At 42.9% G+C, this 25599-nt stretch overlaps 1 protein-coding gene across 2 annotated transcripts; it reads left to right on the forward strand.

Annotated features, from left to right (window-relative positions):
* The first annotated feature begins 346 nt into the window (after window positions 1-346).
* Window positions 347-25599, forward strand: COLEC11 (collectin subfamily member 11). 2 transcript variants are annotated; one of them, XM_033143048.1, is made up of 7 exons: window positions 347-636; window positions 10814-10963; window positions 16479-16550; window positions 21458-21529; window positions 21830-21883; window positions 22768-22863; window positions 22988-25599. In XM_033143048.1, exons 2-7 carry the CDS (start codon window positions 10834-10836, stop codon window positions 23395-23397), a joined length of 834 nt encoding a protein of 277 aa, XP_032998939.1. In that variant the 5' UTR covers window positions 347-636; window positions 10814-10833; the 3' UTR covers window positions 23398-25599. The 2 variants fall into 2 exon arrangements, with proteins under 2 accessions (XP_032998939.1, XP_032998940.1); XM_033143049.1 differs by having other exon boundaries at window positions 349-636; window positions 23006-25599.

Raw genomic sequence — 25599 nt, forward strand, 5'->3', positions numbered from 1 at the left:
TTATTTATTGTGTCCCCCTGGATTCGTTGAAAAAAAAATCTAATAACCTTACTATAGGGCCTTTTTAACACCCCTACCTATGGTCTGAAGTGGTACAGTCCATAATTCCACTACCTCGCTGTGTTTAATGCGTAGAATGTCTCTAAGCCACGTGCCAGGATTTGATGAGAACCATGGCCACAATGCATTTCTGAAAACTACAGGGAGGCAGCAGAAGCTTTGCTCTAGCTGGATCCTGTTTACATTACTGCAACTGGCCAGACCTAAATGGTTAACCAAGGATTTCTCTTCATGGGAAGGAGAGTTGTGAACGGAGAGGCATTCCGCATTCCCCCCCCCAAAAAAGCGCATTGCCAAAAGAAGCAGCTTACATCATGGGTCGCTGTAGCGTTCCCACACATCTTGCTCCTAATTACTGTCCTGCTGGACAGCTGAGCTGTTTCAAACAGGAAGCTGTTTATAGATAACGCTTGCAACTGTTGGGTCTGATTTGCTGGATGCCGAAGAGCAGGAGACGAGTTCGCTTCAAATTAAAAACTATCAGGCTTTTGTAAATAGTAGCAATGAGGTTCATCTGCACAGTGTCCCTCCAGGCAGAGCTTGTGCCACGGTGCCTGTTTTCTCAGCGACTGTAAGGTAGGAGATGCTTCAAAAGCCTGAGATAAGCAGATAGATTGTGGGGCCACATACACTTGCTCAGTGGAGTGGGTGGTAAACGTAAGGCTGGATTAACAGTGGTGTAGCGTTTGTTTTTTTTTTTTTTTAATGGAAGCTAAGCTAAAGAGAGAGCATGTTATGTTCAGTACAGGAGTATAGTTTCTGGCCTTAGTTTTTAACAGTTTTGAAAAGCACGCATGCTGCAGTGTATTTTACAGACGGTGTAGTAGTCACTTGAATATTTACTGCAGTCTGTAGAGAGTGTAAAGTAAGCTCATAGGGTAGAGTTTGTGTTGAGGGATAGCAGACCAAAAGTGAGCTGTCTTTCTTCACAGCAGCTAACTAATAATTCTAAGGGGGAAATAGCACAGAATAAATGCTAAGCAAAACCTTTCCCAGCTTGTACTATGTCCTTCTAGCATTGCAAAAGGATGGCAGCTCTGTTCTCCACATTGCTGATCCGCAAAAATAATACTGTTTGATTTTCTTTTTTCTTTTTATTAAAAAAAAAAGAGTAAGGTATATTGAATATGCTCGGTTTAATTTTTTGCCTGCCACGCTGCTGTTAAAAGACAGCTAAGTCTTGCCAGGAAAAAAAGGTGGCAGTAATTAAATGGTATTGGCCAACATCTTAGAGGAAGGCGTGGTGTGATCTGCATGGGTGCAAAAAACATTGGAAACTTTTGGAATCGGTGAGATTTTCTAAGAGTCAGATTGGAGAGATGGAAACAGCAGCAAGGAGAGGGAAAACGCTCTTTTCATTGGTGGATTCTGGTGGGTTCCCTTCCTGAGCTGGCCTCTACACACCCTCTTCCAGGCAGTACTTAATTAAAAAGTGACAGGCTTCAAGCCTGCCTATAAAATTATAGCCTCTGACTGGGAAATGATTCCAAGAGTGGTTGCTGGCTGTGAATAAACTATCTGGGGCTGAGGGAGAAACTCTCACAGGCATCCTGCTCGTTTTCCAGAATGGAGCCCAATGCTTGAAAGGAACTCTGGAGGTGGTTCTAAGAAGTCCTGACTTGAATTAAGCTCTGCTTCTGAGAAATACCTATGGAAACACAAAAGGGGGGGGATGAAAGGCCTTGTAGAAAGGCCCCAAAAACAAGATTTAAAAAAGAGTAAAAGAGGAAGGATGCTGGGTGAGTAGGGTTGGTGGTGGTGTCAAGTCAAAGGAGAATAGAAAAGAATAATGGCTGCGGCAGGGGGGAGGGTTAGTTGTGGAGATTTGAAAAGTGGAAGGAGAGGAGAACAAATGTATGTGGGAACAGGGAAAAAATATAAATAAAGATCCCTTAAATGGTCTCTTGAGGTGTGTGAGAGATGCTGCGATGGCACTGCAGGTATTTCTGAGGTACCCAAGTCACCTCAGATTAATCTCCCAGTTCTGGGCGCTGTCTAGTAGCCATTGCTGATGGGAGCTACCTGGGCTAAGAAGACTATAAATGAAAGGAGGTAGGATCCAGGGCTCTGCTCCTAGCAATCTTCTCCTCATCTCCCATTTGCAGAAAGCAAGCATGATATGTTAAGCTGCTCTGGAAGTGGAGTGGGGCCGAGGGAACTAACAGACCCGGGGGGGGGGGAGAAATGAAGTTGGGATTAATCCATCTCCCCCCCCCCCAGCCTGGTGCTCTTCAGATGTTTGGCTTGCATTTCCCTTCAGCCCCAGGCAGTGCATCAATACTTGCTGGAGTTGGTTGGAGTTGTAGTCCAAAACATCTGAAAGGCACCAGGTTGGGAAAGGATGCATTTAAAGAAGGCAGTGATCAGCTCCTACAAAAGCAAGGAGGAAGACTTCCGGCGAGGTCGCCATCACGGGCGGTCGCTGGGTTGCCTCGGCAGCGAGGCGACCCAGTCCAGCCCGGGGGTTGGAGCCCTGCCACCGCTACGCGGGGCTCCGGTGAGGCGTGGGAAGAGCGTCCTGCGCCTCGGGCTCCCCGGCGGGCCCGTTAGGCTAAGCACCCTTCCCTCGTTCCCCCTGTAAAGGGGGAGTGGGGGTGAAGGGAGCGCGGAGCCGGGCCATTAGGGGAAATGCCCCAACCGGGCGGAAAAGCGGCGAGAACTGGCTGTGAGGAGCGACGACGTTCTCCCTGAGAGATGAAAGGAAAAGAAGCCCTGAGGTCGTGAGTAATTAACTGGATTTACTGCTGAGCTTAAAGACTTAACGACTTAACGACCCGGGAGGCTTTAGATAAAGGAAGTCTGCCTGTCTCCCTTCGGAGGCAAGAAAATAACGGATTGTGATGCTGTTGCTACTGGATGGATACATTGTCAAGTTTTTTTATGAGTGAGACTTTATAGATCTCCCTTTGGGGAGGAAGAGGATGGAGAATATTCCATTTGAAAGTTTTGGTCTTTGCGCCCTGGTCTCAGAGAAAATGGCTGCGAAAACTCTGAACCGAAGTGGAAAATCACTGCTATATGACGGATAACATCGAAATAGAAACTGAAATTTGATACCTATGCCCGTCCTCACCATGTTGGGCTTTGTTTTTGAAATTGTTTTGAACTCTGGACTAACTGATGAAGAAAGGATTATTATACTGAAACTGGAACTGCTTAATCAGAAATTGAAGGTTTTGAGTGGGGATATGAAGAAAAATCTACTTCCCACAGAGGAGACCTTTCAGATATTCGATACTATGGAAGAAAGCCTTGGCAAAGAGCTGAAGGAGATGATTAAAAAACTGAGCGAGATGGCATGGCGATTCCCGGAAAAAGAAGCGTCCGTCGGTGGTGGCAGCCCGAGGACGGAGAGGAATGTTATATCAAGCCCCCGAGGTGTGAGCTCGGGAGCGAAGGGCAAGAAATTAAGATATTTACAAATAGAAGAATGCAGCATTGAATGGGAGAAGCCAAGAGAAGATGAACAGTGTATCCTGATGCTCGATGCAAGGTCTGTGGGGGACTGTGTCTGGTTCTGTGGACGTACAAGAAAAGAGGACAATTGGAGGAGTGGTTCCGGTGAAAGAAGGAGAAGGACATTGGACAGAGGGGGGATAGGGTGAACTGTGTCAAGTATAGAATATTACTGCTTTGTTATGGTAATCTGAAATCGGAGGGTTAAGACATTAAGTTTTATTTTAATTTTTAACAAGAAAAGGGATATTCTGAAATTTTTTGTTATTAGCAGCAGCTTAAGGGAAAGAAGAATATTTTAGATTGGATATAAGAATAATTTGTTAAGATTTAAAGAATTGTTATTAAGATTTATGTTTAAGGTTCGAACTTTTTTAAATGAATATAATTTTTTGAGAGATGATGTTATTAAAGTAGAATATGGATTTAAAACCGAAAGAGAGAAGGCAGGGGAAGTCAACTGTCAAGATTTGGAACTAGAACATTTTCTTAAGTGTGTAAACAAGAAGAATTGTATTTGTGTTTGTATTTGATTTATATATGTAGGTGTGGGTGTGGGTTTATGTCTTGTTATGAAAATGCCAATAAATTCTTATATATATATATAAAAAAAAAAAGCAAGGAGGAAAAGTAAGTTGATTCTTGCTCTTTTCAGCCATCACATGGCCAGGCCTAATATTAGGTATCAGTGGTTATTGGACACCTTGAGCCCTGCAGCCATGATGGTGAGCCAATAGCCCCATTATTCAATCTATATTTTTGTGGACATTCTTAACCATCCTGGATGGGCAGCAGTGCAGCTCTCCATATGTACTGCTCGCATAATATTTCAGCTGCGTGCAAACAATGTTTTAAGCCACTATTCTTCAACCTCGGGTCTCCAAATGTTGTTTTTCAACTCCCATCAACCCCAGCCAATGGTAAAGGATGACGGGAGCTGTAGTTCAATAACATCTGTTGACAGGCTGAAGAACAATGGTTAAAGCAATGTAGGAGGGTTTAGTAGGAGGCAGAGTTTAGTCCTGAAGCCTGTTTCGGTGTCAGGGTTCAGACCTTAAAGCAAGTTTATCAAGAAACTGCCACAGTAGTGAGTAACTCCACTGAGCCCTCTACAGATCTAGGATTAGCGAGCTGGGCCTCTCTAGAATATACTCTCAGGAATATACACTACTTAAATGCGCGCCAGTTTTGACAGGTGGAGGCAGAACAGAGAGTTCCAGTCCTTTCCCCCAAACCCTACTCCATCTTCATCCCCTGCCATTAGTGATGCCAGTGCCTCTTTTATCTCATAGAATTCAGTGGAGGCCACCTAGAACCAAGTCAGCCCCAATCCATTTTCCCATGCTAATTCAGGAGGAAATTGACATTTGTTCTTCTTCTTGAGCTTGCAAACAAGAAAAGCAGTGGAAAACAAAACAATTTAAGGCAGTTTTTTTCATTAGGTTCATCTCACCCAATGCATTTGTACTTGGGATCTGTTCCTAAGCGGCTTTCATTTCCCTCGGTTGAACTCTCATAGCGGTTTTGAAAATGCAATTCGGGCCTCCCTAAGGGAACCGTGAGCTGACCTCTCCCACTGTATGCATTGATTGGGCTCGGAGACTGGCTGCCAGCCTTTTCCTCCCAATCAGTGCAGTATAGGACTGTCTGCTGTGTTGTCTGTAGTGTGCAAGTCCCCCTCTCTCTTCACCCTCCTTCCCTGGGGAACCTTAAAACCTCTTCAGCCTTGCGTTTCCATTTCTTTTGATCTGTTAGTCTGAACTTTTTTCCTGGGCTGAGGACAAGAGTGAGCTTTGGCTTGGCAAAGGCCCCTTTTCTCAGTTGCACTTGGGAGGTTTTGAATATTTCTTTGCTTTGCAAAGACTCTCTGATGAAGTCTGAGAAGCCCCTGTGGAGAACTAGCCTCATGCCAGGTAGGGGTTAAGTGTTCTGACAGTTAGAACCCTCAGGGGCGGGCTTAGCCTGGGTATAAAACACCCCTCCCAGTGGGCAGTAAGGCAGTTAGAGTCAGAGTTAGAGTTACAGTTGGAGTTGAAGTGTGGGCAGGAGGAGTTGAAGTTAAGTGCGGGGAGTTAGAGTTGGAGTTGAGCAGTGTGAGTCACGAGATAGAGCTGGGAGTTTAGAGTCTTAGGTGGATGTTAGCAGAGAGGATAATGAGATTGTGAAACGCGTTGTTATTGATATTTAGTTTACTATTAGAGGTATTAGGCCGGTAATATTTAGAGGTATTAGGCCGGTATAGGACAACTGTTTTAAGCTTATTGAACAACCTTTTATTTATCAGCAACCACAAGCTTTGTACGCAATAAACATCTTTTTAGTTCACAATATCCTCGTCTGTGGTGAATGAAGTAAGCAGGATCCAGCCAGTAGTCTGAAGGGCTGCATGCTGGGGACTGTTTGTCGTTGGTGCAGCACTCATAGACCGTAAAACGTCCGGGGGTGGGCTGTACAGGGCGAAGGCCCGCGACATTAAAGTGGTGGCAGCGTCGGGATACGAAAGATTGTCATAAAGTGGTGGTCACGTTGAGATCAAAGATCTAAAGTGTTGGCAAGAAGTGCCAAGGTACAAGAAGGATTTAAGGGTGACGCATTGTGAGAAGTGTGAGGCTTAAAGAGGATTTAAGCAGACTTCTGTGAGACTCTACAATCTAGTCAGGAAGGGGATCGCATACACCTGGAAAGGGAGAAGGGGAATTCAGAGAGGAATTACCTGGCCCTAGGGTGTAGTGTGATAGCGCCTGAGACTGTGAGATTGTGAGAGAGTTACAAAGATACTTTGCGTTTGAAACTATTTCAGGCAGAAAGGTTTATAGTGAGAGGTCGGAAAAGTACGCTGGACAAAGTGCACTGAGGTAACTTTAGGCGTGACTTTGGACCTAAACTGTGGAAACTGAGCCTGAAGAAATAGTTTAACTGAAACATCCTTGATTTAAGTACAGAAATAATACCACCAAATAAATAGAAAATGCCACCTAGAAAGACTAAAACAGCTCTTAGGGACTCACAAGTAGAAAGCTCTGAAGAAGAAAATGGGGTTTCCCCGATTGAGGAAACCAGTACTGAAACAGTTAACAAAAATCCTGCTGAGGGGACTAGTTTTAAAGCCTCAGAGGAATTTGAAAAATGGAAACTTGAGAAGGAATTTAATTTGAAAATCGAACTAGCAAAGCTAGATTTTGAAAGAGAAAGGGAGGCAATGGCACTGAAAGAGAGAGAATTAAAGTTACAAGCTGAAGCAAAAGAGAGAGAATTAAATATTGAGAGAGAGAGAGAGAGAGAAAGAGAGGCAATGGCACTGAAAGAGAGAGAATTAAAGTTCCAAGCTGAGGCAAAAGAGAGAGAACTGAAAGAGAAAGAAATGACCTTAGCTATTGAGAGAGAAAGAGAACGGGAAGAAAGAGAATATTTATTAGAAATGAAAAGACTTGAATTATCAGCTGTAGAAAATAGAAACAACAACAATAGTTCCACACAAAATCCTAGCAGGGTGGATTTAAAAAGATTCCCTGACTTCAAAGATAAAGACGATCCTGAAGCGTTTATCATTTCTTTTGAGAGGGCTTGCGAAGATTTTGAAGTAAAAGATGAGGAGAAAATGCAAATACTGAGAGCGCGTATTAGTGGAACATTAACAGAGATTTATTCTCAAATGCCATCTGATCAATCTAAAGATTTTGAAGCATTTAAACAGTTGGTTTATGTTAGATTCGGAATTACTGCAGAACAACTGAGACAAAAGTTCAGAACAATAAAAAAAGTGCGTGAGGAAACATTTGCTCAACTAGGAGCTAAAACTACAAATTATTTAAACAAGTGGCTAGAACAGGAGGGTGCCGATTCTGTGGCAAAAATAAAAGAGGTGATCGCATTGGAACAATTTTATGACACGATTAATAGTCATCTGAAGTATTTAATTAAAGAAAGACGCCCTAAAACCATCCTGGAAGCTGCTAATCTGGCAGATGAAATAAATGAAATCCGAGAACACGCTTATGATGCCCCAAAATATAAGGACAAACAGTGGGAAACAAATAAGTTTAAGAGAATGCAACAGCCCACAAAGTTTACCACAGAAACTGCCAAGAAAATTTTTCCCGCCAATGCAAATGTTCCCCATAACACGCCTATGACAACGGGGGGGACTGAGGGAAAAGTAAATAAATATAGTGAGGGTAAAAGGCCTGAATTAATCTGTTGGCAATGTGGGAAAAAAGGCCATAGACAATTGGACTGTAGAACTGAACTCAGAACTAGGAGTGCAAATACTATCCCTCAGAAGCAGACATATTGTGTCCAAACTGTAGAGACAGAGCCAACTGCCAACATGGTTGCCACGGCAACCGAGGCCCAGTCAGAGGCTGATGAGTTACCAGTGGCCCAAGTTGTGAGGTGCTATATAATTCAACAAGATGACATGCTATTACACAAAACAGGAGAAGAAATTTGGGTGAATGGTAAACAATATAAAGGCTTAAAAGACACAGGGTCTCAGATTAGTATTGTACATCCTGATTTGTTAAAGCCAGAAGACTTTATTAAAGGCAAAACAATCAGTTTAAAAGGAATATCAAAACAGCCAGAAATCTTGCCAGTCGCATTAGTTAATCTGACATATAAACAATGGTCTGGAAAATGGCAAGTAGCAGTTTCACCAGAAATCCCAGCTCCAATGTTAATCGGGTGGGATCTCCTTGACCATGTACAGAGTGCATTTGTAATAACTAGGGCACAAAAACTGCGACAGTTACCTCAGGAGGAAAGGCCTGATACAATTGCTGAACTGACACAAGATACAAGTATAATGCCAGTTACAAATAGTCAAGCAGCTAGTTTTGCAGCCAAGCAGAAACTAGATACAGATTTACAGAAATATTTTCAAGCCACAGCCGTGAATACAGTATTAACCCCTGAAAGCCCGGAGCGGTTTATAGTCAACAATGGGTTGCTATACAGGGAGATTCTTTTAAAGCCTAATAGAGGGGGTAATGAGATCCACAGGCAACTGATAGTACCTACTGAATTCAGAACCAAGATAATACAACATGCACATGGCAGTATCTTTGGAGGTCACTTGGGAATCACCAGAACCAAACAAAGGGTGTCCCAAAATTTCTTTTGGCCTGGGATGGGCAAGCAAATAAAGTTATTTTGTCGAACGTGCCATACTTGCCAATTACAAGGACAAGATATTTTATTAATCAGACCAGTAAACAGTGACAAGTTACAACTGACAGGGGAAGGTCCTTGTAAGATCATTCCAAAAATGAATGATATAAACAATATAATTCAGCATGGTGAAGGGAGGCGGGTCATGCAGGTGAATATGATAAACCCAACCCAGTCACTAAACCATGAACCCAATCTAGACTACAATAGTCACGTTGTTGAAAAAGCCTGTGATATTGGTAAAGGAGTGTCTACCTGCAATATGACCAGTGACCTATCTGTGAGATCAGTTAGAACAACTAGTCAAATTTATGATAAACCACTCATCAGTTGGAAAGATAGAAAGAAAGACGTACTGGAAGTTATAGCTGGCATGGGGTCCCATCGACTTTCTATGAAAGTGAAAGTGTTTCCTACACTAGAGATTGTGTGGTGGGAGGATGGGTACCCTGCTGCTCATGCAACGCAAATAAATGTCCAAAATGAATGTGGTTACACAGCATTAACAGGGCTACCACGTCAAAGGCATAAAAAAGTAGTCTTCAAATTGCTCGAAGTGGGAACTGATAAATCAATACAGACCAAAGATGAACTGACAACAAGGGAGATTGCTATGAGCAATAAGCAATCAGAGCTTTTTAGCCTATTTTTATTAGGTGATCACGCTTGTCTAGAAAGCTTCAGCAAGCTGACTAAAAAAGAAGATATACACAAACTTCTGAAAATAGTTCCCAGTGCATTTAAAAGCCAGACAACCAGTGTTTATGCAGCTTATGATGACCTGGAGATGTGTGTACAAGTCTGCGAGCTTAAACATTTAACAGAGATCCTGAAGGAGGGAGAGGTTGAACTAAGAGCGCTTTTGGCCCTGAGAAACAAGGACTCTACCCAGCTTGGGATCCACAATCGTTACAGACGCCTCGAGTGCAGAGATTGGAATGGGACTGTGTCATCTGGCCAGGGAAGACAGCTTACATCCCATCACGTTTGGCAGAGAAAAGACTGGTGCCCCGAGAAAGATACGTCTTGTAACGGTTAAGGACGATAAGGAGCGTGAAAGGATCCTAAACATCATCGCAGACGCCTTAGAATGAAGACCCAAAGACAAAGGTTAATGGACAGTTACGGTTTTTCTTGCAATAAAGACCTAATGCTGCATGAACTATTGTATATAATGTTCACAACTATATGTACTTTTACTGAAGAGGTAATATTATGCCATAGTTAGGTAAAATAGGTAAGAGTTATAAAATGTATTGTTTATGTTAATGTTTAAAAATGTTGTTTGTATCAGAGGGATACTTTGGCTAGTAACTCCTCTGATACAAACCTAAAAAGGAGGGAGGTATGTGGAGAACTAGCCTCATGCCAGGTAGGGGTTAAGTGTTCTGACAGTTAGAACCCTCAGGGGCGGGCTTAGCCTGGGTATAAAACACCCCTCCCAGTGGGCAGTAAGGCAGTTAGAGTCAGAGTTAGAGTTACAGTTGGAGTTGAAGTGTGGGCAGGAGGAGTTGAAGTTAAGTGCGGGGAGTTAGAGTTGGAGTTGAGCAGTGTGAGTCACGAGATAGAGCTGGGAGTTTAGAGTCTTAGGTGGATGTTAGCAGAGAGGATAATGAGATTGTGAAACGCGTTGTTATTGATATTTAGTTTACTATTAGAGGTATTAGGCCGGTAATATTTAGAGGTATTAGGCCGGTATAGGACAACTGTTTTAAGCTTATTGAACAACCTTTTATTTATCAGCAACCACAAGCTTTGTACGCAATAAACATCTTTTTAGTTCACAATATCCTCGTCTGTGGTGAATGAAGTAAGCAGGATCCAGCCAGTAGTCTGAAGGGCTGCATGCTGGGGACTGTTTGTCGTTGGTGCAGCACTCATAGACCGTAAAACGTCCGGGGGTGGGCTGTACAGGGCGAAGGCCCGCGACAGCCCCGATATAGTTTTTCTGCACAGTTAAGCAAATGACGTCCTGCGGAACTCTATATACTGCATAACACAAGGTACATGATAAGCTGCTTACTGCAAAGGTAGGAGGCACAGGACTGTAGAACACTGCAAACACTGCCTGGAACTACTGGAAGTCTTTGGAATTCCTTTTAACTGTTTATTCATTCTTTCCTTTTAGGAGTAAGGGACAAGCTCATTATGAAGAGTGATCTGGTTTTCTTTGTCTCTGTAATTAGCCTTGCCTTCCTGTCTCTGCCAAGATCTGGATATGCTCAGCATATTGCAGAAGAATCCTGCTCTGTTCAGATTCTGGTTCCAGGCCTAAAAGGTAACGGGGTGTATCTATTTTCATGACCAATGAAGTTCCCCCCATCCCACCCATTCATATTTTTGTTTGCTGAGGTTGCTTTCGGGATTGTTAGGTGTTTTCCATTGGCTAAATGGAAAATGGGTTGTACCTCACAGCGGTTGGCAAGAATGCATTTGCTAGGAGTTTTACAAACTTCATCACGAGAGTGTTAAACTGAATCCTGAAAGTGGGAGATAATATTTTAGAAGACAGGGGACACACCAAGTACTGGGGACGATAACTTAGTTGGTGTACAGGAAACTGGGTCAGTAGTACAGGAACTTGCTAATGGGCAGGAAAAATCAATAAGGAAGCAGCTGGAGGAAATAATTTATGGCAGGGGTCAGCAAACTTACCGTGCCTCGGGCCGGTGTCTCCAACGCTGATTGCACGGCGGGCACGCACCCATATGCGTGCACACACGCTATTTCCGGAGCACTTCTGGGTCGGAGGAGCACCGGAAATAGCTTGTGCACATGTGCACGGGCCTCCTCCGACCCAGAACTGGGAAGCCGTGCAGCACAGCACCGGTAAGAGTGGGTGGCGGCAGCGGGTGGCAGGGGTCACCGCGGGCTGGATAAACAAGTCCCTCAGGCCTTATGTGGCCCGCGGGCCTTAGTTTGGGGACCCCTGATTTATGGTTTTAGTTGTCTTTATACTAATGCACAGAACATGGGGAATAAAAAAGTTGAACTTGAGCCCAGAAGGTGGTAGACTCTCCTTCACTGGAGGTGATTTTTTTTTAAAAAAAAAAAACACTAGGTCATCATCTGTCAGGGACTCTTTAAGCTGTTATGCCTGCATTGTATGGGGTTGAATTAGATGACCCTGGGGCTCAATTCTGACTCAACAAATCTGTGATTCTATGAAATTACATGTGCATACTCATTTTTCTAAGGCTTCGCCTCTGTAGGGGAAAGGAGCTTTTAGTCTTATGGTAGGGAGGTAAAGAAATAAACCACTGGAATTGTAGGCAAGACCTGGGAGAGTTTTTAATGGGGATGGGGATGAAACATCACTGCACACCCACACCCTTAGTTCTCTGTCTAACTAGGGCTGAGAATGCTGTAGCCCTTGAGATGTTGATGGACTCCAACTCCCATTAGCACCAGCCAGCGTGACCACTGGTCAGGAAGGATGGGAACTGTAGTCCAGGAGCATCTGGCTTCAGGCTTCCCATGCCTGCTGTAACCTGCCCAATACTGGCACTGTTGTCGTACTTTTTACTCCTCCCACAATCCCAGTTCCTGTCAAAATTCAAACACACACTCCCTTCAAGGATTCTAATGAGAAAAGTGTTGTGAAATTTGGAAGATTTCCTGATGGCAGAATTTTAAGGGGACCTGCACAAAGGTGTGCTTTCCTATTTCCATATAGGCTGGGACGTAGCCTGTTCTGGAATTATGCATACTGGTGCTAAAACCAACTTGTAGTTGCATTTCCAGATCACTTGTTAAGAATGCTGTAGAATTTTCTTTTAGGCCTGCATTATATATTTGAAGTGAATTTGTCACTTAGATCACTGCTGATCAGCTGATGCGTTCTTTAATTCCACCAGATCCTGGACTGCATCTCTGGTGATTTAGAGTTGCCCACTGACCCGGGTGTCGCTGTGGGTTAAACCACAGAGCCTAGGGCTTGCTGATCAGAAGGTTGGCGGTTCGAATCCCTGTGACGGGGTGAGCTCCCATTGCTCGGTCCCAGCTCCTGCCCACCTACCAATTCAAAAGCACGCCAAAGTGCAAGTAGATAAATAGGCACTGCTCTGATGGGAAGGTAAATGGTGTTTCCGTGTACTGCTCTGGTTCACCAGAAGCAGCTTAGTTATGCCGGCCACATGACCCGGAAGCTGTACGCCAGCTCCCTCAGCCAGTAATGCGAGATGAGTGCCGCAACCCCAGAATTGGACATGACTGGACCTAATGGTCAGGGGGCCCTTTACCTTTACCTTACTGACTAGGAAAAAATTAATAGAGGTCTCCTACATGGCTGTTTCAGTGCATTTAACAATGACCTGATATGCATACATCAGTAGGTGAAGCTACATGGAAACAAGCACCATCTTCTAAAGTTTGTGCACTGAGCTGCTGTTAAAGACATAGCTGCAGTCACCTGTAGAAAAAAATGACAACCTATTATGATGGTGCAACGCAAGGAATGAGAGTCTCTCTGAAGCATCCTTTTGGATCAACAGTTGTAGTGCTTGCGGAACATGTTTTTCAGAGAAACTACTTGGCATGTCTCTTGACTTCCTTCTCCCTAGGGTTAGTTAGTCTGGCCTACCATCCCTGGGTTCCTTTCGCCCTCCTTTAACATTTCCAAAACATTTTCTGGGAACTGTCGTGCCAGAACATTCTGCCTCTGACCTTAAGGCCGCTACACTTAAAAAAGAGAGAAAGTAAATAAAGGGCCAGTTGAAATAAACTGGAATTATTTAAGAAATGTGATGCCAGATCCCATGCTTTAAGGATTATGGCTGAGTACTTTTTTTTTTTTACCCAGCCAGATGGGTGGGGTATAAATAATATTACTACTACTACTACTACTACAAGAATAAACACACCTAACAAGCGCTGCAGCAGTTGTTAAATATTCATGCTTTGGAATTTTAGCAAATGAAGGAAATTTACATATTCGTTGTTCAATGTCTTCAACATTTCATTCTCAAAGTATAAGGACGTCATTTTTTTGCATTGCTATTCTCGCCAATTGCTACCTAGTTTAATTTGTTGTCCCAGTGTACTTACCGGTAAGCACTAGTGCCTTCTCATGCATATGATAAAAGAAATTCAAGCAATAAAAATGCAGCATGCAAAAAAAAAAAAAGCAGCTTACATCTACGGTGTGTACCCCTTTGGGGCACATATGTGCCTTAAGCTTCTATCGCTGTTATGCCATCGTTACAGATGTGCCACAAAGGATCTTTGGAACTGCAGTTTGAAGCAGAGTTTTGTTCGAGTTACCGTACTCCTTACAGATCCACAGTTCAAGAGGGAAGGATTATTCAACTCAATCTAAGCCTGTAGTATACAGTTATGCCACGTGTACAGTACGCCTGCAGAAATAGTCCCTACTTAATGTTTAGGATGTGGTTGTTGGCATCATGGTACATACATTATATAGGTATGAGAAAGGCCCCTAAAGCACTATGCAGTGGAAGACAAATGTCTTTTGCAGTGAAGACAGGGAAAGGTAGAGCGGAGGATAATGTGGCTGCTCCTTCTGAATGATATGTACTGAAAGTGTGTGTGTGTGTGTGTGTGTGAGAGAGAGAGAGAGAGAGAGAGAGAGAGAGAGACCTTGCCCATTCTGCCTTTATATTCCAGAATGTCATTGCCCAAGCAAAAATGCTGATTTCTACACTTTGGGGATGAAACTATCCAAATGCAATGTCTGAATTTTGTAGGATGTTTTTATTCAAACAGGTAGCACAGCACTTTGGAGAAAATGGAGTTCAGTGTTAAATTGGGACTGGTTGTCTCTTAACTAGATTTAATACAGTGCATATTTATGGAAAGAAATAGTCTATTCCGCAGAGCACAGACTAGGTAGATGGGGGCATTAATCTTGATCTACTGATGCCTTCTTTGACCTTGGAAGAACATCTTAACCACTCTACCTTAGTTTCCCTGTTATGTCAAGTCAAAGCATTAGCACTAGATAAAACTACAAAACCACACAAAGTATGAACAGTTAGCTTACGTTTAGGGGGGAAAGCCCTTCTATATATTGTTGCACAAATGCTAACAGTGATGGTTGTTAGCATGCACAGGTCTGACTGTTTAATGAGTTCCAGCAATCTCATATTCATCAAATGATCAGAAAACACTGGACTATCTGTCTATTTCTGCCTGAGAAAGAAAGGGAGATGGGTCCCAAATCTGCTCATGGTTCCAAATATCCTACCTAATTAGAAGCTATAATCATAATAGTGAAGGAGATTGATGAAGAAATTCAGTGAAGCACAAAATGGCCTGCGAAGGCCACAGCTAATATAAAATCTCTAAAAAGCCATCAGTGCCTGATCTAAACTGTCAGGGGGGGTAGCTGGCTAGCTTAGAGGAGTGCTAATGAGATTTGGAGCCTTTCATCTGTTGGCTGAAATCCAGCTCATGCCCTCAGCTTCTCCGCTGCCTTGAGTCTTAGTACTTTGGAGCAATCATATTTCTTTTTCTGGAGGAGGTAAGTGAGGTGCCTTTTACGCTACAGCAAAGTTCAAAAAAGTACCCACTTCACACGTGGAATGGCCCTATGGCAGAGGCTCCAAATCTCACGGCAAAAGATGTCGGGTAACCTTATTGGAGCCGTGGCTAAGGGCATGGCTAGTTTTTCTAAGGGCATGTACTGTATATACAGCAGTGCATTATCCACATTTTCCTTCACAAGGAGGGCTATTGATCAATGAAAACATTTGAGAACACCCCAGATTTCCACTGCTACACTTTCTAGCGACCTATGGTACCATTTAAATGTTGCATTTGTCTAATGGTTACTAGTGCTTTATATTAGTGTGTTTGTGTGTGTCCGGATGTCTTATCCTGTATTGTTGCTGTTGTTTTTAAGTTGATAACAGAATGGAAACCATGACTAAATGCAGAGGCTCTGTCCGAAGTTTACTAACTGCATTCCCATTGCATGGGTAACATGTATCTCAGGGGTGGCCAACTCTCAAGAGACTGCGTTCTACTCACAGAGTTAAAAACTGGCAGTGATCTACCCCCTTTTGGGGGGTTCAGGTCAAAGTTGTTGAGTTGTTTCAGGGAGGAGGTAAAATGTTGAGCTTTTTTTAGGGGAGCCACAGTTGTTCAGCTTCTTTGGGGGGGAAGCCAATGATCTACCAGTGATCTACTGCAGACGTCCAGTGATCTACCAGTAGATCACAATCTACCTGTTGGACATGCCTGATGTATCTGAATGTTCTGTGACCGTGCTGTTCTTGTTTTCGGAAACTGAACTTTCTGCATCTTTTTTTTCTATCCTCTTTTGCCGCTCTCAAGACCCCATTAGGTTCTGACTAGCCAGTTCTTTTCCTCTTGCCTTCGTACTCTTTCCCTTTACACCTCTGTCCTTTTCCCATTGACCAGGCTTGAGTGTAATTACCTTAGGGGAGAAACCTACTCTTCGTCATATCTTTTCAACTTTTATCTGGAAAATCCCTCTGTGAAAACTTAAAAAATGGTGGAGTTCAAAAGCCGAGATTGCTGAGCAAATACAACCAACCAGACCCTTGACACCAGGTTCTTCTTCTTATATCTAGACATACATGCACACACTGACACCCAAATGACATTGAGTGATCTCACACTCAGTTATGCTCAGAGTTGGCCCTTTGGTATCAATTGTAAAATTATTTCAGAGGATCTACACTGAGTTTGAATGCCATCCACTCCTACTACTTATTGTAATTTTCACTACAAATCAAGAGGCTTGTTCATATTGAGAATTCAAGCATGTTGTTGTTGTTATTGTATCTCCTTTTTTAACTACAAAACAGGGGATGCTGGAGAAAAGGGGGAGAAAGGTGCCCCGGGCCGCCCAGGACGAGTTGGACCTCCAGGAGAAAAAGGTCAGTATTTTTTAAAGAGGGAGGTGATGGAGGTTACTCTTCACGAAACTGTTTATTTCCTAGTGCTGAGCAGAGGGTAATCATGTATATCAGGCTTTCTGGCATTCTTGTTGGGTCCAGTGTTCTCAAAAGAGAAAAAAAAAGGCTCATAGCATCAGGAAATGGAAGAACTGAGAGGCAGGAACCTAACATTTCTTCTGCCTTAAGTTTTCTTGGCATCATAATTCCATCTTCTGTGATGCAATCAAAACCATGGGAATTCCTGCCCTGTCCTCCATCACTAGAGGGAGTGCTGCTAGATAAAGCCGCTTATACCCGTAGAAGCTATAAATTATGTGGAAATGGTGCTGCTTTCCCTTGGAGCAAATATTTCTTTGTTTGAATATGATTTCCATCTACATTTTTTCCTGGAGCATATGGGAATTATGGCTGTTCATCATGAATCCTAAATATTTGTCACGAGAGCTTGTTCAGAGATAGTCTGAATACCAGTCGTGGAGAACAAACCACCTGCTCAGTGGCGTAGCTTGGCGGGGAGCCACAGGGGAGGTTGCCCCGGGCACAAAATTGATAGAGGCGCAATATTTCAACACCCAGTGCTGCATCGATACAGCTGTCCACTGGTGTCGCTAGGCTCCATTGAAAACTGCTTCTCCATGCGAACCAGGAAGCAATCTCTCAAGAATGACTCTTTTCTTATTTCTGCGGCTGCAATCTCCTGGACGACACGGATGCCATTAGGCAGTTGAACACACAGGCATACTCCATCTTGTTTCCCTCCCTCCGCATGGCCCTGCGTGCTGGCAACCCATGCTATGCAACTGCCCTGCTTGTTGGCTTCCAGGATGCATCTGGCTTGCCACTGTTGGAATCAGGATACTGGGCTAGGTCAAAGGTGGGAAACCTCTGGTCCACAGACCAATTTGGCCTGGCAGGCTGTTGCTTAAAAAAAAAACACCCCACCTGATGTCAGCTGAGTGACATGAGTGGTCCCACCCACTTATTCAAGTTGCCCTATAGGTGTGGTGGGAGATAGTGACCAAGCAGGATTGAGCTTCCCAGGATCTGTGTGCACCAGCTGATTGAGCAGGTACTTCAATTCTGCTTTTTGCAGAGTTCTGGAGTGAGAGAGGGTTCTCAAAACCAAGATCCAGCAGGAAAGGTATTTTTCACATTCAGGAAGCAGCCAGAGTGAACAGACTATATTGCGGGGGCCTAGTAATGCCTGGAGCAAGGGGAGGTTTGTGTGAAAGTAATTCCTTGGCCGATCTGGCAATGTTTTATGTTTATAATGATGCTTTGGGACTTCCAAGCATTTCTGTAATTCCATTTGTGCCAGACCTGTAAGTTCTAAAATACTTAGGCTCTTTGTGAGTATTTTTAAAAAGACATAAGAGGCTATTTTCATTGTAAAGAAATCTTATGAGAGAACAATTGCACACCAGAAACCAATTTATCTGACCCCTTTTATTTGACCTTTCTTCTGGACTTAGAGCACTGGGAGCTCTTTGAGAGAGACCTGGAAGGAGTAGTTAGAAAATAAATACAAAAACTAAATGTGGCATTTGGCTTTAGAGAAGGTATAAAGTTTCTGCCCCCCCCCACACAAGCTCACCATAACAACGGCAAATAGCTTTGTAAGAAATGAAAAAATAGTTAAGAACCTCTGAATACCAGTTAATGTTATACTTGTCAATTTTGTTGCATTATGATTTTTTTTTAAGAATACACACAATAATTGTTCCATTTTTAACAAGAAATTGGATAAAACAGTAAATAGCAATCTTAAAACACAGGGCACCTGATTTCATCACCATCAATAATAATGATATTGATTATTATTCTTATTTATTTTTAATTGCAAATTTAACAACTACTGTTGGGTACTACTCCTAAGAAGAGTGAAGGTTGCTTCTGCATAGAGTTCCAACGTAGAGAATGTTAGGTGACCCTCTGACAGGTCTACGGATGGGGGGATCTTCCTGCCTTCCTTCTTTTGAATTCCCATTGCACACTTCAGCTTGCCAGAAGAGCTGTCTAGGCTTAAATCAATAAGTGATACTAGTTTTAAGTGCTTTATGTTGAGACCCAAAGACATGAGTGAACCTCAAGGATCAGAAAACACAGGACTACTGAAAAACAAGTCCTTTTTTAAGATCAATCACAGTTCAGAAGGCATAATGCAAACTCTCGGGTTGAACAGAACTCTTCTTCAGGAAAGATATTTCCATAATGGTTTTTGTTTGTTTGTTTAAAGAGGGGGATGTTTCTAAGCCAGAGGTCCATGAAGGATCACGTTAGCTGGAAGTACCGTATTTTTCCATGTATAAGACTAGGTTTCCCCCCTAAAAAATAATGTCCAAAATTTGGAGGTGTCTTATACATGGATAGATCCCCCCTTTTCTTAAATTGGGTGCGTCTTATACATGGGGGCATCTTATAGACGTAAAAATACGGTATATTGTTCCGTTGTCTAATGCAGAGGTTTTCAACCTTTTTGAGTCCACAGCTCCCTTGACCAACTGCATTCTTTCTGCAGCACCCCTATGGGGCTCAGGAGCCCAATTTTTTCATCTCTTGTCTGCAGAGATGGCAGCTTCTCACCCTTTTTCAAACATCCTCCCGTGTGGAGTGTTACCTCAGCCTCCTCTTCCCTCTCCTTGGGAGAGTCCTCTGGGCAGCCGCTGCTGCTGCCCCTGGTCTCTGAGCTGCCCCATGCCTGCCCCAACGAGAGGTGCTTCCTCACACTGCCCCACATGGGACTAGGACTTGCCTATCTATTCTCAACAGCAAGGGATGGCAGACTGGCTGGCTGGGCCCCCTTCACCCACTTGCTTGCTCACTCTGAGACCACCTCAGCTCTTGGCAGCCAGCACCCCCTGACCAGCCCCAGAAGCAGTATTTGCCTGGGGAACTTGTAGCCAAGACTACTGCAACAAACAGCTGTGCAAGCCTTTGCGAGGCACAAATGCGAGAGGGCATCAGAAGAGAGAGGGAAGGAAAGAGGGACAGAGGCCAGTGTTGCCCGTGGCACCCCTGATCATCATTCAAGCACCCCAAGGTGCCATGGCACACTGGTTGAAAACCACTGGTCTAATGCACTGAACCCTTTCACACAACTCAATTTTGTATTGAGTTTAGTGATTATTTGGTTGCATCTGTTATAAGAGCTTCCATCTTCCTACATGCAACTCACCCTGTCATATGTACACAAGCGTCCTGTATGGTAGACAATAATCACTCTAATTTTTCCACACATGGGTGAGAGCTTCAAGCTGGGTTCCAAAATGTTGGCTGATGAGACTGTTGCTTCTGTTATCTAGTCTGTTGTGAATTTTTCATGCGTTCATGATGAGCATTGCAGCAGCCTCAAGTATGCCCGCCAGAAGATGCCACAAAATTAGTATTGGTATCTCACAGCAGGAACTGAGATGGTTTTTCAGTTTTAATGGCAATGCTGTACTGCACTTTTTACAGCAGAGTTGTGACAAAACGAGCCTCTTAAAAAAATTGGCTGTCTCAGCTATTTGTCATGAATAAGGGAAATAAACACAATAAGGCACAAACTGGATACAAATATTGCTAGCAATGCTTAAGTATTTGTTTCATGTCCTTTTCACCATTTTTTCCAGGCTGACTTAGGCAGGGCCTGAGGTTACAACCCTATACATGCTAACTTGGCCACGAGCCCCATACTTCTGAGTAGACGTGTACAGGATTGCATTATAAAACAATTTGAGACTGAGGAGGGAAGCGTCCATGAACCCAGAAGCCTCCAGATTACTGTAGCAGCTACTGGTCAAGTGGAAAAACCCATTCAGGCTCTCATGTTTGCACGTTCCGCTTGTTCACTTACAATCTGCCACTACAGGTCTTCTCCCTGCAGCATCAGATAAGAAACAAGATGGTTGTAATGGAGGTTCTTGGAATACAGCTCACCAGAATCCATGGTTGCTACAGACTGCTGGGAGCTTCTGAGCATACAGAGGTGGTTCTTAGGCAACTTGTGTAAACTGGCTACCTCCATACTAGTGTGTGTTCTTCCTGGAATGGGATCTACACAATACAATCTATGTTTTTTCATTCTTCTGCTCATTTTGGGTGCTATCAAACAATAACATACATTAAAGGTGTGCGTGCACGCGCGCGCACACACAGTGAATCTAAGCTCCTCCAACCATTTCTGTTGCATGCATAATAGAAAACCTGGGCAAATAGTGAAAAAGATAGCCAGATGCTGATGTGTTGTTGACAATATTTATCTCTGAATTGTGCTGCAATGTGCATATTTATCTCTTATTCATTAAAATTTGCTGAGGCAGCCAATTTTTTAAGAGGCTCGTTTTGCCACAGCTCCGTTGTAAAATGCTGTAGAACGTTGCCATTAAAACTGAAAAACCACCTTGTTTCCCCCGCTGTGAGGCTCCAGATAGTTATTTCGTGGTATCTTCCTGAGGCTGCTGTGCACTCCTCGTTAATAAAGACTTTGAATGCATACAGGGAAAAGATCAGCTGTGCAGTCTGCGTAGCATAGATGAGATGAAAGGGCTGTAATCTCAGACCTGTGGTTGCGAGGGCATGATCTATTAATTCTAGTGGGGCTTGAACTACCGTAATTTTAGTCTTTAGCAAGCCTGACTGGAGACTACATGATGTTTTTGGGTATTTTTTGATACACCAGTGAGGCCAAGAGGGGGGTATGGTTGTCTGGGCAGCCCAGGACCCCCATACATAGGCTACTGCCCAGGCTTGTGCCCCAGGGAGGTCACTTCCATGTTGCTAATACAGCAGTTTGATTTCACCCCTCGAGGCACACTCCATCGTCTCTCAAGACTCTCTGACTACTGAGGGTATATGTAAAAAATTGCATTTAATTTGCCTTTTGTTTTGTGCCCTCCCCCCTCTAGGAGAAACAGGGGACAAAGGACAAAAGGGGAGCATAGGGAGACATGGAAAAATTGGCCCCATTGGTTCAAAAGGTATGTTTTCTTTCAATATTTGTTAGGTGGTTATTTCTGAAAAGTTGTTTAAATTATTTTGAGGTTCTTTCTGCAAGGAACAAGAGATGATTGACCATGATTACGACAAAGCCATATGCAATGATCATGACAAATAAATGAAGTTGAGTTTCCTTTGCATAGTTCAGCATTGGGAAGGCTTTAAAAAAAACACCCCATACAACTAGTATTCTGGTGTCAGTGTACCGTATAAGATAAAGGCTATTGTTTCTGATTGAAGCTATCTGCTGAGAAGCTTAACTTTATTTTTCCCTTTCATAGGAGAAAAAGGAGATAATGGAGATGCAGGCCCACCTGGTCCTAATGGAGATCCAGGTAAACCAACCACATTAGCACTGGTTTTAATGTATTAACATCCAATTTAAGGTCCTAATTAATAAATGTGAAATTATGTATAGTTTCTATAAGCTTGTATAATACGTTTTTAAGATAGAACATTTCAGCAGCCATAATATTAGTTTAACCACTGAGCTCGAGTGATATGCATGCAGATGTGAATTAGCCCTTAGCGGTCCAAGTCATCTTTTTTGTACCTATGTGTACTACACTCTCTCAAATTCTGCTCATGTCTATGAACCAGTTACTCCCCCACCCCCACCCCAGCATAATTCCTTCTTTGTATGGGATGACATGACAGAATCTTAGTTTGAATGCAATTGTGAATGGATGTGAATTTCAACAGCCATTTCTATGATTATCCTAAACAGTTGCAGGAAGCTGTGGGCCCTGTTTGAGTGCAGCCAAGATTTTATTGGCTTACTACACACATGGTTGTTCAGGAGATACAAATGATGGTTTGCATATAATGCTAAGAGCAGGCCTCGTGGTTTATATTGCTTGGCTGCAAAGTGGGAGCAACTGAGCAGCATCTACCAGCAAGGTGTTCGTTCATAGTCTGACATGGTTTATTCCATACTATGGTTTACTGTGACATACAGACCATCCCGTGTGATTCCTTTGTGTTGGGAGAGACCATGTTGAACACAAACGACTGTCTTATATGTATGTAGCAGCAGTCAGGTCTGGGGGTTCAATACCTGCAATGGAGCATCACTGGGATTCTCCAGAGGGCTGGAGTAAGAGGATAGTAAGTTAATGGATAAAAGTTGTGAAATATGCACTATTTTAGGTGGCCAGCAAACAGTGCAAGATCTTTTGTGCAAATGCCCATATGTAACTTGCACATGGATTTTCTGCAGGCATTCCTTGTGAATGTGGCCAGCTACGAACAGCCATTGGTAAAATGGATAACCAAGTGACCTTGCTGACGACCGAGTTGAAGTTCATTAAAAAAGGTAAGAATGTCCAGACAAACATTCTCCCCTTCCTTGCATGTGGGGCAATCTTGCTTGCTTAATCGCTGGTTGATTGTGCTATGCATTAAGTTGGTTTATAGAAATGCAAGTGCTCACTTTTCAGCACTGCCCTCCCCCGCAGCTGTTGCTGGTGTGCGTGAGACAGATAATAAGACTTACTTGCTGGTGAAAGAAGAGAAGAGGTACATGGACGCCCAGCTCTACTGCCAAGGAAGGGGAGGAACGCTGAGCATGCCCAAGGATGAAAACACTAATAGCCTAATTGCTGCTTACATCAATCAAGCTGGCCTCAGCCGAGTTTTCATTGGCATTAACGACCTAGAGAAAGAGGGCCATTTTGTTTACTCCGACCGGTCCCCAATGCAGACCTTCAACAAATGGAGCAACGGAGAGCCAAATAATGCTTATGATGAGGAGGACTGTGTAGAAATGATAGCCTCTGGGGGATGGAATGATGTCGCCTGTCATATTACAATGAATTTTGTTTGTGAATTTGACAAAGAAAATGTGTAGAAATATGATTCCCACTCCCCACTCCCAGCTCAATTTTTGAATGAAGCTTTGTGTGCAGGTTAGGCTGTGTGTCTGCACTATAGGTTTTTTTATGTACCTGAATAAGTTGGTGCAGTCCACATATCCTGAACTGCTATCTGTTTATGGGGTTTTGTGTGTGTGTGCACGTAACACTAAGCTATGGTTGGTTTTAACCATGATTTATTTAATAACCCATGAGTTGTCTCAGTTTCTTGTGTTTCTCCAAAGCTTGGCTTGTTTCCCAGCCACCCCTGCCTTGTGATTTGTAGCTTGATGAGCATTTGGGGTGGGGTACCGAAGCAACCATGCTTAAGCAAGGCTTTCACATAAAGCAAACCATAGTTAAAATAAGTCATGGGTTCGCAAGCGTATCATGTTTGTTGGCAGAAAATAAACCAGGGTTTGTTTGCTGGGTTGGGTTCACCCATTCAAACAAATTTATTTAGGCTAAACAAACCATGGTTTAGCAATATGTGCAAATCAGCCTTTATTTGAAAGTTAGTACCCTTGTTGATGAGGTACTAATCTTTCAACAAGCTTCATATTAGTCTGGACAAATATCCCAGAACACCCTCACCTCTGCCAGCGTCTCAAAGTTCTTCTATCACTAAAAAAGCAACATGATATTTTTATGTGTTTAGTTTGGGTTATGTGGATATCTATCCTGCAAAAAATCCTCATATCTGATCTGTGTGTGTGTGTGTGTGTGTGTGTGTGTGAGAGAGAGAGAGAGAGAGAGAGAGAGAGAGAGAGAGAGAGAGCATACACATTCCAAGATCAAGACATGGCATATGTCAAGCTTCCCATTCCATTTGTGTGTGTGTGTGTGTTCATAGCATGGGTTTTCTTCACCCATATTCAACACAGCTTTTTTTTTTTAAAGTCCTGTTTCATGTATTATCTTTGCAGTGCTCCCTCCCCTCTGTCATGCAGGCGCCCTCATGTATGAAGTGGAAATTCACAGCACATGCTTCCGTTTCTTCCACAAAAAAGGAATTCGAATACAGTTTGCTTGTTTTAGCCATAAGGATAGTTACCTTGTGGAAGGAATAGGGGTGTGCCCACTTCTATACCATGCAATGAGGAATGCCTCCAAGCAAAGCCTTTCACTGAAATGATGAGACTCATTCATTTCAACAGGGCTTGCACAGGAAATCTTCCTAACAGATTAAAGAACAGCACACCGTCCTGGATAGTAGTAGGCACATGTGAACATGAAATATGTTAAGAATAGGACACAGGAATTAATGAAGGACAAACTTCAACATTAAGATCTATAACACAGGGTGCTGGTGTCAATCAACTCCAAGACCTACCCTAGTTACTTTTGTTGATAAAGTATTATAGTGGTATTTTTAGAAGTATATTATATTCGTATTGTACAGCTGTAAATATATTCTAGGTATTTCAAATATCAATATTCACCCTTCAGAAGGGAATAGCAGAGTTAACAGACACATGGTTTAAAGAAACATGGCTGTAATCCAACACAGAATTAAGCATAGTTAAACCACTTGAAATCAGTGGGCTTAAACTCAGTTCTGCGCAAGATCGTGACCTATAGGTCTTTAGGCAGAAAATATCCATCAAATCGTTTGTTGAGATTAATGGAGATCTACAACGAAAGTGGAAGGTATAAATGTAGATTTTAGGAAGTTATTTTTGAAGACCTATAGCCATCATTTCTATCTTTTAAAAAGCCCACCCTTCTATTGCTCACATTAAGTCCTGTGCTGGTTCATAATGATAAAATGTAAACTTTATCTTTTATCACTTTCTGAATCCTAATGAACTAGTTCCTTAGCTCTTCCATTACACAGTTGCTAAAGTGGGAATACAGCACGGAAGTAAACCAGTTCAACTCTTTATGCAGTGTTTAATAGATTATAAATTGAGTATTGCAAAATTATTTACAGAAAACATGAATATTACATTTTCCTTATGTACCCTTTGGCACAGAGTGAATCTGAGCATTGTGGCTTGATGGCCAGAATAATTTAGCAAAATTAATCAAGTCCCAGTCTGTTGCAGTTTAAAGCAACCTCAGTAGCCATAATCCCACTCTGAATTACACATTAATCAGGTTGTTCCATTAAATCAGGAGCACATTTTGCACAGAACTGCATCCTAGATAGTTGCCATGATTGTGTTTAGATATTTGCAGGCTATTGCTGTTTTCTT

Source organism: Lacerta agilis, chromosome 3 (genome assembly GCF_009819535.1).
Source record: "Lacerta agilis isolate rLacAgi1 chromosome 3, rLacAgi1.pri, whole genome shotgun sequence".
In the NCBI taxonomy this organism is placed as follows: domain Eukaryota; kingdom Metazoa; phylum Chordata; class Lepidosauria; order Squamata; family Lacertidae; genus Lacerta; species Lacerta agilis.